This window comes from Diorhabda sublineata, chromosome 3 (genome assembly GCF_026230105.1).
Source record: "Diorhabda sublineata isolate icDioSubl1.1 chromosome 3, icDioSubl1.1, whole genome shotgun sequence".
Classification (NCBI taxonomy): domain Eukaryota; kingdom Metazoa; phylum Arthropoda; class Insecta; order Coleoptera; family Chrysomelidae; genus Diorhabda; species Diorhabda sublineata.
Window position 1 is genome coordinate 41,072,733 of NC_079476.1, and position 14,588 is coordinate 41,087,320.

Genomic DNA, 14,588 nt, shown 5'->3' on the forward strand with positions numbered 1-14,588 from the left:
ACTAGCGGTGGATCCATATCCACATGAACAAAAAATACGTTGATGATAGTTTTTAGGTGTTTGCGCGAAGGGCTTTTTTCGTTATACCTCATCGATTTAACAAAAGCTACAATCGCGACAGAATAAAGGGTAAACAGAGGAAAAGATGCAAAAAAATAAAAACAATTTATGTTCGGCAGTATAATTTTTTAAAAGTTGATAATGATTTGGAGGAATTTGTATGATTGTAAATATATGATAAAGAGGACACGTGCTGGCCCCAAATTGTTGGATAAAGCGTGCACAAACAGACGGGACGTGTGCCGCGCGGCCTCGTGCTGCCGCTCGGTCACCATGACATTGATTTCAATATTAATATTGGTAAGTTTATAGCAGAATAGGCTTGTTTAAATAACTGTCCTTACGTCAAATCCCAATAATTACTAGTTTTCGAAATCTTATTTATATTATTTCTCTACATATTTTTGATGGATATTTAAAAGACTGCGAAAAATTATTGATAAATATTGACAAAAACAATCATTTTAATTCACTTTTTGTTGCTATTCCAAGACTTAATTCCAGTCCTCAAGTTTTTATTATATTGGTTGGTTTCGGAAGAATTTACTTTCAATAATTTGTCATTATTATATTAAGGATCGGTGTGTAGATGATTATAGTTTTATGCTGGATTATTATCATGATTAGTATCTAATTAACGCTAATAAAAAAAATGATGAAATTACGATAGATTCAACATAAGATTAAATAACAGCTATTTCAACTAGCCTATCGAACGACGGTATTTTAAAGGCACAGACCTGGCCTTCACTGACACCACCTTAGCCCCAACAGGGAAGTTTTCCCTAATGTAGATGGGGCCGTAGACGGTGTGATCCCATACGGGAGGGTTGTTTGCGCGATCCACGACATCTATCTGGACTTCCACGGAACGGGACAGGGGAGGATAGCCTTTGTCTTGGGCAGTCGCCTCTAACTTGTAGGTCTCGCGCTATATTATGGCGCGAAAAACAGTAACAGCAGCATTACGATTTGAATAGGGATACAAAAATCAAAAAAGAATCTCGATAGTGATCGATGAGTCACAAAAAAATACCAATATTTCAATTAATTACTTTAAAAATGTCAGTAATATGTCTTTTTGGTTTATAATCATATTTTTTGTTTTAATATTTGTTTTTGTCGAATATTCTCACATGTATTGGGACTTTTTATAACTGCCGAGCCAAAACATAAGTAAAAGAAAAATAATATAATCGAGTGAAGTTACTATGGAAAGATTAATTCAACTTATTGATTATAACCAAAACGTATACAAGACTAAGTATAGCATGGTTAATTGATATATTTGAAGGTACTTCTTGGTAATCATCAAACCAAATCGAGATTGAAAAACTACGGATAAACTCGAATAATATGAACTATATATTGTTCAAGTAGTATCCGTTAAGAAAAAAGTATGGAAAAAACTGGATTTATGGTCTGGTAGTATGGACTTCCTAGCTCTCGACCGCCGTCCCGAGCTAATTCCCCCTCCGCGTAAATTATCCCCCCACCCGCGAGCCGCGGGACTGCGGTCAGCTATCGACGTACGACTTCTTCTTCTCGATACCAACCTTGCCTTGACAGAAGTCACTACTGTACCCACTGTGACATTTTCTCGGATGTGAATGGGGCCGTACGTAGGCTGATCCCATAGTGGAGGCTTATTGTTTCTGTCAACGACGTCTAATTCAATATCCACGTCCGCGTAGGATGGAGGGATGCCTCGATCGGAAGCGCGTACGCGCAGTCGGTACCTGTCTCGCTACATATAAAACACGGGCACGGTCAGCGGATGAGGAATATCAAATCGATTCACTTTATACAGAACCACAAAATTTCTTACTCATATGAAAAACCAGTGATCAAAAATTCATCCATCGATTATTTCCATTACATACAAACAAAATACTATATATATATATAACCTAACCTAACTGAGTAAACCGAGTTTACTAACTTCAGTCTCTGAAGACGATAACTTGGTTATCGAAACGCGCGACAAACAGTGTAATCGGGAGTTCTGGTAAAGTGGTAGTGTATAAACTGTATTCAGTATGAATATCACCAACGTTTTTAATGTTAATAAAATGTTTTTCCAAATATATTTGGTATATTTGGTAATCGATATGACAATGTATAATCCATTACACCAAGACTCATAATTACACTGCCTGATGATCACTATAGTCTTCAAAACCGAAAAAATCATTATCTACAATAAGTTGCTTATCGATACCTTCCTCAGACAGTATAATTGCGAATGCTGGTATAGTGGTAAACAGTGTGTTCAATATGACACAACAACGGGGGTTAAAATTTTTGAGCGTGATGTTCAAGGAGAATAATATTCACAACGCTGACTATACTGAGCTAAATTCGCTGAAGTCAAAGGTAAAAATCCTATCCTGGCTTTTAGGAATCACAGATTATTCACAAGCAACAAAAAACTAATGGAATAATCGTTGTCCATAGCTTCAATTTGATATCTTCAACACACTGATGACAATATCGGAAACGTTCAAAATACTCAATTTCAACACCACGACAACTTGAGGAATGTATGAAAAAACTGTAGTCATTTCCTTAAACTCCAAATCGAGCAGAGGTTAATGCAAATTCTGAAGCTTCATCAGACATCAACAATCCGAAATTGTGGTTCTATTGTCTAGATTTGAACAATGCGTAAAACTTAACCTTCCGTCAGGTATATTTTGTTTTGGACTACCAAGTTTCTGTGTTTCACAACAGAGAGCAAAGCCACCAGCTATCTTCTCAACTGATTTCTTGGAGTTAGAGATGTTATTTACCCGGCTAAGATACTAAGGAGTGATAGACTGGTGATATGGACTCGATTTGATAATATTGACACCAGTAAAACTCAAGAAAAATGAGTCTACTACATTAATTTGTAGATAAAGTTTTCCCTGGTATGTGGATCGGGCAATTAGAAGCATTGGTTTCAAATATCGCGCAGCGCGTTGACTCGACTAAAAATACTATTTCTTTCCTAAAAGTTGAACTTTGTGGATTTACTTCGAAATTTTTTGAATTATCAACTTAATTAGTCGACCACTACGATGCTGGTCTTCGAAAAGGTCGTACGGTTTAAATTGTGTGTGGTAATTGAAGATAATAAAGAAAGCAATGCAAGAAAAATGGATATTGAGGAATCTTCCGGTCCTATAATGGATACCAGATAGCTATGAAACTGATTCAATGGTAATACAATACGTAATTTTTAAAATTCTGAAACATTTAGCTGCAAAGAAATTTTAGTTTGTTAATTCAAATTATATAAACTTTTTTATACAATATTTTTCGATTCTTGCAGCCTCTATTTTGTAACACAAATTTTTCGAAGGATAAAACAATGATCGAGACACGTTGCGGCTCTAAACGATTCGGATTAATGACGCTCTCCACCGTAATTTACAATTCATGGTTTGATTTACTTTGAAATTTATTTTTGATCACTTGTTTCAAAGATAAATTGACACGTTATGCTTATCATTAATAGTTAGATTAGGAAATGTCAATCATATTATAAAAGAAACTAATTTTAAACAGTTTTGAACAATTTAACTGCAAATGATGAATAATCAATTTGACGTTTCTTGTGATTTTGTGATTCGACATCAAGTGACTCGATGTGTCTTCCTATACCTTTCGGTCAGGTCAGGTACAAGGGACAAAAAACAGAACAGAATACATTTATCAACGAAACAGCGAATAAAATAAATTTGTAATAATTATAAAAACTCAATCACACAACAAAACAACTCAAGAGCAAAAAATTATTATTGTGGGAATATATTTTGACGAATGGTGTCTGACAAACCATAATGATGTCTACCAGACATGTGTGAAGGTCAGTTGAAATGTTTTTTCGAAATTATTCCTATATTAAGGATAATTGTTACATAGTTTATAATTTTTTAATCATATAGAATAAGTTGGGCAAGTTTTTTGAACTTTATTCTGGACCTTTACACACTTGATCACCCATAGGTTCAGATCTGGAACTTATTTGGACAAATAAGATTTGGTTTTGATCTGAATTATATAATATCAATCAAGCCCTACCTTTTTGTTTCATTCTCTTCCAGTATGAATATTTGCATTCGTTTCACTGCTTATCATCCAAGATAAACAGGATTCCAAAAATATATATTATTATATTCAATGTATTAACTTCTTAGTTGGTCAGTCATAAGTTAGATGCAAACAAGGTTTACCATTTCTAGGTTATGTAGAAAGATGACTTGTATTGATAAGATTATTTTTTTCCTTTGTAACCTGGATCTTTTTTTGTAAATTTCACATCCTATTTCTTTGAAAACTCAATATATTACTATAATTATAGTTAAACTGGTTTGGACATAACTAGATCTGGAGTCGAAGTACCAGATTTGTACCACGCTTTATTTCCTTGCTCTGATTTCGGATTAAGATGATAGACATCTAAAATTATGAATTTGCTTCAAAAGTTGTTTAGAAAATTCGCATGGATTGACTTCAAGACATAGCGGAAGGAACTGAGTAAGTTTTGACTAAAGAAAACATAATGCCATCTCTAATTGAACATCAAAACTTATTGAACAATTTATTAGCTCGAGAGATGGTTTGGCCAACCTCGCAGAAGGACAAAGAAGAAAAAATTCAAAGTATTTTGAGTGTGAGAACGATATGGAACAATTCAGGAGTCTGAATATTTTAGTACAATTATAAAGCTAGTTTTTGTGGTGTTTGCAATATCAAATTTTTAAATAGGGAAAAACTATAGTTCAACGATAATATTTTTCAACTGATTCTACCTTTACCTTTCTGTCTGTTCTCGAGAGATCATTATGTTTGAACTAGGGACACCAATATAAAGACTGTGTTTTGGTAAAAAATATACATGAAGGTCCATTCCTGAAAAAAACTACAATTTTTTTAAATAATACACAATTACAATGTTTGTATGTTAACTAAATTTATAAAACACGATATATATATATACACTAAATTGTTATTATTGAAATAGTAATTTCATTTTTTCGATAAAACAAAACGAAAAGAGTGTTAAGCATGCCGAAGATGTTATTTAAAAAATCGACGATACTATAAAAGCCAAATTGAAAGCGTAAGTGGACAAAACTGACTTTTGAAATCCGATTTTTTAATAAAAGCTGCTAATTTATCTACAATATATACAGATAGTAAAAATTTTGCCAAAACACAGTCATATCATAATGAAACAGCATCTAAAGATATTGATCTCTACCACCTGGCTGTATACCTAACAGCTTACAGTCTACAGCTCCAACAGCATACCAATGGATCATAGAAAAACACTGAAACAGCTCTTATTCTAAAGATAAAATATTCTAAATATCTTTTACGTTTATTAGTTAAATAAAATTATAATTTTTTCATCATCATATTTATTTATGGAATATTTAACTGCTATTTTATGATGATATTTATGGTACTGTCGTTTTTTCAATTAATTTGAATCGACTATTTCCAAAATACAACTGTTGATGTTCATAACAACGCATTCTGTCATCCAATCAAAACTAAGTAAATTTCAATAATTGACTCAGTTGCAACGGCAATAAATTGCAATTCAGCGAATTGTGAAATTAATTCAAACGAACACAACTCGAAATTAATTTAGAATTCAATTATTGTACATATTTTCAGTATTTCATTCAAAAATAATTAAGAAATTAATTAAATAGTTAATTAAGTGATACAGTCAGTTTCTACACTGAAAATTCAAAAATGGTTACACGATACAATTCACCTTTTTATATGAAATTGAGATATTTGAATACCGTTCATCGATGGGAAAATTATGACTACGAAAAGGCACATATGTTTCAAATGTTTTTGAGAACCAACTGTTTAATAAAATGTGATTGGAATTGTTATTACTTTCAAAAAATATTAAACTAGACAAGTAATATAAATTTTTATGATCATTTTAACTTTACTCGGCTAATTTCCTTCGGAATCTATTTTGTTTGGTGGTAATTTTCGCTTTAGAATCTTTTCTCAATATGGCTTTAGCTTTTTACTGTTTCAAAACTTGATGCTTATTAGTTTAAGAATGGAAAATTCTTTAATAAGTGGATAATGCATCAATTATTTCATATGAAAGACAAGATGTAATTATTATTTTAAGTTTAAGTCGGGCAACGCTCTCGAAAAATCGTCCTAAATCCGGCAACGCTTATTTGTCTGGCAACGCCGTATAAAAATATTAAAAAGAAGTATGTTCGTGCTTCAGACAGTTGTGTTTGTGACATTACAACACGCGATTGTCGAGTCGATACGTTTTCAAAATGAATAACAAGTATCTGTCTTCGAACGCTGATTAAACCTGTTTGTGGTGTATCCATGCGGGAGGTCTTGTGGATCCGTACGGATCAGTTATGTGGGCAAATGGACAATAATCCAACACTCGCAGACATTCATTCTTTTCATGCAGGATGAAACTTCGTCGTACTACACGTTATGTGTGCTGAAGCTCATTTTGGGGAATTGATAGGCAGTCGAGGCGGTCCACACGACTGATTTCTTCCTATGGAGCTTTGTCAAGGACCGCGTATCCTTTCCGACCTTCAAACTGCGATTAAAAAATAAGTTGAAATTCGCAGACAACTTGATATGCATTGATCAATGATGGGCATCAACTTGAACACTTATATAAACCCTTTCTCGACTCCCTTTTGTACTTTCTTTTAAAAAATGATAAAAACAAAAATTATAACAACATTTGTCATCGAAAATAAATTAGGCAGTCATTGAAAATACCCATTACTACGAAGCGTTTCGCCAATTCGTATGGATGGCTTCTTCAGAAGTTGCTTGCTACTCCGACAGATTTCGATTGATAAAACAATAAAAGAAATTAGTCTTGTCTTGAATAGTTTTATATAGAAAACTCAAGTCCTTTCCAAATAAAATAATCAAATAGAGATTTTAATAATTATTTCATTATTAGACGTTTCTTTCCATTTTTTTAGGAAGGGGCGGGTTTGGAAGGATTTTTGTTGTTTAATCATATGGAAAATGTTTTATTTCACTTAAACAACTTTGAAAATCGTATAATGTATAATAAACGAACCATATGGTGATTATTCCAATTAAATATAGATCATTAAACTTCAAGTGTTTGGTTGATTGGGATAAGTGAATCCAAAACGACTCACAAGAGCTCTTGAAACATCAAAATGTTATTAATTCCTTCCCGTTTCCACAGTTAGATATGGAAGTAGCATAAAACGCCATATTTTCACAAGACAAAATACTTGGAAGAGTTGTTGTTATAGTATATTAACTATTTTCATATAGCCCTCGTATTTATCTAGGTTTCGAAATAAAAATTTCTACAAAAAGCTGCATCGTCTTATAACTAAGATTTTCGTGTACTTTTGTTTAAATTTTTAAATTTACAATAAGAGAGTTTCAGTTCATTCTTTACCACTTATGGTATGGCTGTAGGATTACTGGCGATGATTTACTTACTGAATAACATCCCTGTGTATTCCATGGTTGGAGATTTATTTTAACAAACAGAAAAAAGTGCATTAAATAAAAAGTAAATAATAAAAACGGAAATGCACTTGTCAGTTAAGCCCATTATTGATACCAATTACAAATATTTTCAAAGAAAGAAACTTTAGAATTAGAGATTAATCACGATGTTAAGGATAGATAAAAAATATGTTAGACGTTATTTAAAAAATAAATTTAATCTTGTTAATTACTAAAATGCATGCATCCATACAGGAATAATCCCGATATGCACTTTTTTCAAATATTTTATATAAAATACAACAATAGACTTAGAACTTATAAGAATTTCAAATACTAGATTGGATAACGAAGTAATTGATATAAATATTAAAAATTTGAGAAGATATTGAAGAATCAAGAATTTCCTATTATAGGAAAAACATTTAACAACCCTCAAGGGCGGAATAACCAAATGTAGAAGTAGACGCAAAAGTATATTGTAAAAAAGAGAAATTCCACTTTCATATGTAATAGGAAATAGATATTTTGAAATCGACACGAAGAATTTTATGTAAAATAAATTGTTTTACTATTTTGGTTAACTTCTAGGCCTACTGACAAGATATCCAAGTTACCATTTGAGAAAGAAAACCTTTCAAAGCAGGCATTTCATGCAGAAAATAAATTTTAAAAAAAATGAACCAAAAATAGGGCGGGTCGGGAGCAAGGAAGTGCAAAAAGAAGTTTGCAAGGTAATTAACGACCTTCAAAAACCGTTGGACGTTTTTTTTTGGTTAGTTTATTAGTACGCCGCCCCATACACAGGTAAAAATGTCACAATGTCTAGAAGTGCAGCAAGAATTTTTTACAAACCCCCCCAGGGATTCCAAAAAAAAAAATCTCAAATCCTGCTGCACTTCCGACCAAAATCGTTAATATTAAATAGTGTTATCCACCTGCAAAAAAAATCACTCAAAAATCACATCACAGGCTCAAAAAAATATCATATCATCAAAAAAAATTCACAATATTCCGGGGTCTGTGAGTCAAAAATCCGGCTGGGAGGCGGCCAAAAAGTTGTTGATGAAGTAGCACCTGGCTTCAAAAACAAAAGCAACGCTCCTTGCTACTCCAAAAGATAGTTATAGGGTAACTCAGTAAGTGCACAACACAAACACAACTCAAGAAAATGTTCAATTTAGAAAACGTAATATGATATTTACAACATTCGACACATATTATTACCTGAGACAGATTAGTTTGATGTAAGTCATTTTAAATCGATAAATCAACTCGTCTACTTAGTTTTCTTTTCCTACTTTGAAATTTATAATTCCAGTAGCTGATCCTTCTAATTCTAATTATATATTATGTGTCCCCAAATAAATTAAACAAATCTTACTGAACATAATGTTAACATTACCACCATACCAACACTCACAATTACACTGTTTACCTTCAGTCCCTGAAGACGATAACTTGGTTATCGAAACGTGTATTTGTGAGGATTGGTGTAATAAACAGTGTGTTCAGTACAGGTATCACCAACGAAAAAAGTTAGTTAATAAACGATTCTTGTTAAAAAATAAAAATTTCCCCATTATACTTTTCAAAATGTGTAAGTATGCAGATTTAATGTTTGTTCGACAAAAAAATGTTAGGAATACTTTCTTTAGTGTGACAAATTTTGACTTAAACTTTATAAATTCTCTATAAAAATGTTTTAGTTGAGTTTGTAATCATGATAAGACATTTTGGAATCTGCATCTATCAAATTCGAAGCAATTTAAGTACCTAAACAATTCATCTCAAACATTTTTGTCGTATTGAATTCATTTTTTTTATATTTCGGGGATACAGCATATATAATTCGAATCTGACCAAACAAACTAATATATTCCAGCCTGAATTGATAGTTTTTTCCACAGTTATTATTTAAGGGTAGTTAGATCAAGATTCTGTTAATTAGTTAGTGCTAAAATAGTTTAAATAGGTAGAACATTATGTTTAACATTACGAAAAACATGTGTAAAATATATTACAAAAGTTTTAATGACAAGGATTACGATATTAAAATTTTACTAGGATAAATGGAGAGACTATTTCAACTCAAAAGCTTCAGAATACACTTTCATATTTTCTTTATTTATATTTACATAGTTTCTAATTATTTCTGTATAGATTTCCCATAGATCTACTTTTTGATAATTATTTTTATTTAAAAAAAAACGCCTTGAGTTGTGCTCGTGTAAAAGGTACAATAAAAAAATAAGTTTAAACACAAAGTACAATGAAGTACTGGTACAGATGTTTATGCAAGATGTGCCGTATAAACAAACTCATTGAATAAAAGTTACAGTACGGTGCGTAGTCGATCAAGATAAATAAGATCGACTTTAGCAACTTAAATTAAGGTGCTTTGAGAAATGATGAAGAAAGAAGCAGCTAACGGGCGTAACTCCGACACAGAGACGAGTTTTTAATTATTTTAGCGGCAGTGATAATACCTGCTCATAACTAACTTAATTTTGCTATACTATAAATTGATTGAAAGTAATAATGTGTCAAGACAACTTGAAAGCTCGTTCAGACAAATCAATTTTGGTGTCGTGTACAAACATTTCTTTATAATATACGACACCGAAAGTTGAATTTAATGCCTCGCTTGTTTTACGAAAGGACGAATCTATTTTATAATATGTAATACAAAACGGGATCAAGCGGAAGAAGCGTAAGTAGAAAACGTGGAAGCATTAAGAGAAAACACTAAATCAAATTCAGGTACAAACAAATTTGTTGTGGTATTGCCATGTTTTATCTTCATGATTAAATTTCTTCGAATATTTATTCTTTTCCTACTAAATCACCGCACCGTTTTATATTTTCTTTTCAACTGTTTATATTCCTTGAAAATGTTTATTAAAAGCAAAATTTAAAACAAATATAAGCGATTGTTTTCTCTCGAGTGACAACTGATTCAACTGTAACCTCCAAATTAGAGCAACTTTTTTTCTTTTTTGGTTTAAACTAGAGTTTAATCCATACTTCCGTAATTCTCTGTTTAAGATAATTTACGGCTTTTTCTCATAATATTATTATAAACTGTAGCTTTCAGGAATTTTTTTATCTTCTACTGCATTTACGAATTTTGTCATTTCTTATAGTATGTCAAAGCAGAAGTGCAGATATCAGATGACAGTGACTGTTCGGTAACGTTCGGCAATACACTTTATATTGATCTAACTGCTCTGGTCGCGTTCTGTTATATAAATTTGAGTGTTCTAAGTACGAATTTGGAAAGAAAATTCTCAGATTTGACTTTTGACGTTTCGATGCTTATCGATTAGCAATTTTATTCGACTGTTGTTAGTATTTGTGTTCAATTCGAAAAAGTGCGATTGCAAAGAATTTTTCTACAAATGAAGAAGACAAAAGCATAGACTATGAAGAAAAATTTTGTTACAATTCAGAAATGGATATTTAGAAATGGATTTATCAATGATTATGTTTTGGTAGTATGCAAGACAATTTCTATACTTGCATAAGATCCCATATTAACTAGTTACCGTTATGGCTAGCTAACTGGTAACCATAATTTCATTTATTTGAATAATAATTATTTAAAAAATTATAGAAAAAGTTTCAAGCAGATTCTACTCCTCTACCACACTAAAAACCGTCTCTGAAAATCGGAGATACAATTCCCTTATGTCCAGTCGTACCTAATCCGCCAATATCCCCTTGGATCCATCCTAATAAAATCCTGAAACGTCAATTTGTCGACTCCACACATTCTCACCCATACACACTATATATATTTTTTTATTTAATTAATATCCTAACGCGTTTCGCGATATACCATATACTTACGTCCAAAGGCTTCTTCAGTACTATCCAACCTGATTCAGGTTGTATCTCGAAATACTCTAGATCAGCGGCGTTAGAGCCTGCGTTTAGAGTATAGACGATCGCACCATTATTGTCTGCGTCTTCATCTGAAGCTGATACACGCAATATGTTCGTACCTATGCTCGCGTCTTGTTTCACGTTCTCCACGTATTTCTTGAAAATTTAAAAAAATATTAGACGAGATTTAACGAACTAGTTTTCATCTCTAAAGCTGATTAATGAGAAGCAACAAATATCGAATGAATTTAAGGTAATCTGTCTACAAGTCTTGAACGATTGTATAAACTGTAAGAAATTAGGACAATGGTATATGGGTGATTAACAACTTTCTAAAAATCTTTGCCTTAGGCATGATGATCTTGGACCTGCTATAAAAGTATCTCTTATTGAATCGTATTTGTTATTATAAGCAGAAACAGCCTGAACTGTTGCAAATTTTACTTTGAAAATTGTACTTTCTCAATTTATTGAGTATTGTCGATTTTGACATCTTGTTTATTTATGTTATGTTTATTTAAGAAGAGAGTCTGCTTTGAATATCTGTAAATAGTCAAGATTTGAATCCCTAGTGAGCTGGATCAATTATTTTGTTTATCTAAGTATCTAATTTATTAATTATCTTATCCATTAGTTTACACATTGTACATGTTGAAGAGATGGGGCGATATGAGTTTAGATCTGCTTGCCATTGCGTTGGAAACTGATGTTTCTTCCAGATGGTCCAGGGGATTTCATTTTTAGGTTCGACATACTGGTGGGTCGATGAATCCATGTGTACCAAAGCTGACATCTCAACATTTAGTTTAATGGGTGATGTTTTTATTTGATTTTTGGTAACAAATGATGCTGATATATGCCTCCAAGAAATTTTCGAAAATTCCTATCCAGTAGGCTCAAAGGCTAGCAGATTATCCGGTGTCATACTCTTAATCCAGGCGTTCTGATTTGAGTAATTTTTCCTTGTTAATCATTTTGTTAAATTGTATTATTTGTCTATGTTGTAGAATTGTCAATTAGAAAACTAAATCTGTACTACCAAAATAGTAGTACCAAAATAATAGAGCTTTAGCTCAACAACAAGATGTAGATTGAAGTTGTACACATAGAAAAAATGAAATACAAAACTTTCTGATGGAGTTCATGACTTTTTCTGCTCATCGGATTTGATATTTTACTTTTCAACATTTGGTCGAGTTTGAATGGTCCTAACATAAGATTTGTTTCATGTGCAGAGCTCGGGTTGGGATGCTTCAAAATCGTGTAGTTTCGCGAGTGCATGTGCAGTGTGTTATGATTGAGGTGAAACTGGAAAATGGTGAGTTGAACAATTATATTGAAAGAAGAGATAAGCAAGTATAGCTGGAGATGAAATATTCTCTATCGTCGGTTAGTTTACAGATGAAAAAGTTTACCAGGTTTCAAGAAATTGACAAATAGCTTTCGATGAGCGATGATGAGGGAAGTTCTTAGGAAATAATATGAAAGACCATTGGTAGTAGCTGAAAGTGTGAAGGCAATTATCTCCTGGGTTTCGTCTGAATTTGGTTCATTCAGTTTGAAAATGATCCAACTAATATTCAAGATAAAGATTAGAGAGGACGAACGAGATTTTATTCAGTTCTCCAAACGATTTACTGATTTTTATACAAAAAATAATCAAACTTTAGCAGATTTCACAAATTTTGAGCAAAATTGGTCTAGACGTGGATGAATTCTATCAAGTACGACCATATGAACTCCTCATAAAGAAAGATTATGGTGACTATCTTTAAGGATAAACTAGATGTGTTTCTAATGTGTTCTCACAGTCAATTAGAACGATTCAGTAAAAAGAAACCAATACAAAGGAAACTGACGTTTCTTTGATAACGCCCAACCTTCCGCCAATAGTTTTGATCTTGCACCTAGTGATTTTCTTTTATTTTCAAGAACGGAAAGCTGGTTGGCATTCCAACGCTTTTACGTCTAAGTTTCGCATGGAGGCCAAATATATGACGAAGGTATTTCAGAGCCAGAGGTATTTCTTTGAATAACTTCAAGCTTGTTTATCATGGATTCTTACCTGTCGATCAAACAACGGCGGATTATCATTAACATCAGTGATTTCCACGGTAAATGAACAAACACCTTCCAAAGACGGTTCACCTTGATCTGTCGCTTTTATAGTAACCGAAACAAACTTTCCATCGTCTCCTTCCCTATCGAAAACTTTATTAGTGGAAACTTCTCCAGTTTCTTCATCGACAGTGAACTTGGTGCCTTTCTGGTTAGGTTGCTGAACTATGGAATATTTAACTTGTCCGTTAACGCCTTTATCTTCGTCTGTAGCGTGTACTTTGATAACGGGAGAACCGTTAGGAGCTCCTTCTTCGACTTTAGGATAATAAGTACCGCAATCTTTAAAAATAGGTTTGTTGTCGTTAACGTCAGTTATAAATACGACAACTACAGCTGTACTGGTGTGGATGGTTGTATCTCCATTAGGACAACAAGCGCCATCATCCATGGCAGTTACGTTCAGTTCGTATTTATCTCTGTCCAAAGAAATAGCTTTGTTATGCAGACGAATCACCCCTGTAATTTCTTCTATGACGAATTGTCCTGAACTGGTACCACCACCAACAAAACCGAACCTAACATTATCACCATCTTTATCCGAAGCTACTACGGTCGTTACCAGAGTATTCGGTCCGGCGTTTTCGTCTACGTTCGGAGTATAAACTTGTTGTGAAAATTTTGGTTCTTCGTCGTTTTTATTCTTAGTGTATACTCGAACGGTAGCAGTACCTGTTTTAGCCGGTTCTCCTTTATCTTTGGCGGTAACAACGAATTCGTAGTAAGCGTTGTTGTTGTCGGCGTCTAATTGTTTGTTGTTCGATATAATTCCAGTTGGATCGACGCTGAAGTGATCGTCCGATACTAAATATTCTATTTCGGCATTGGTACCGCTATCAGCGTCCATTGCTTTCACTTTTAATATGCTGGTACCCGGTGGTAGATCTTCGTCCACGTTATGGGCTTGGTAATCGGGTAGTTCGAACTTTGGGGCGTTGTCGTTAACATCTGTTACTCTAATTGTTAGCTAAAAACAAAAAATATTTTGTCAATTGATATTTTGAATCAAA

The 14,588-nt window shown here is 33.0% G+C and overlaps 1 protein-coding gene across 1 annotated transcript in view; it reads right to left on the reverse strand.

The window, feature by feature from the left end:
* The window catches only part of LOC130441783 (neural-cadherin-like), a 33,484-nt gene that overhangs the window by 7,142 nt on the left and 11,754 nt on the right, over positions 1–14,588 (reverse strand). The window contains exons 5-7 of the mRNA XM_056775570.1: positions 13,526–14,545; positions 11,425–11,616; positions 1,617–1,807 (exon numbers count right to left, since the gene is read on the reverse strand). Of these exons, the coding sequence (XP_056631548.1) occupies positions 1,617–1,807; positions 11,425–11,616; positions 13,526–14,545 (1,403 nt within the window). The remainder of the gene's footprint in view (positions 1–1,616; positions 1,808–11,424; positions 11,617–13,525; positions 14,546–14,588) is intronic.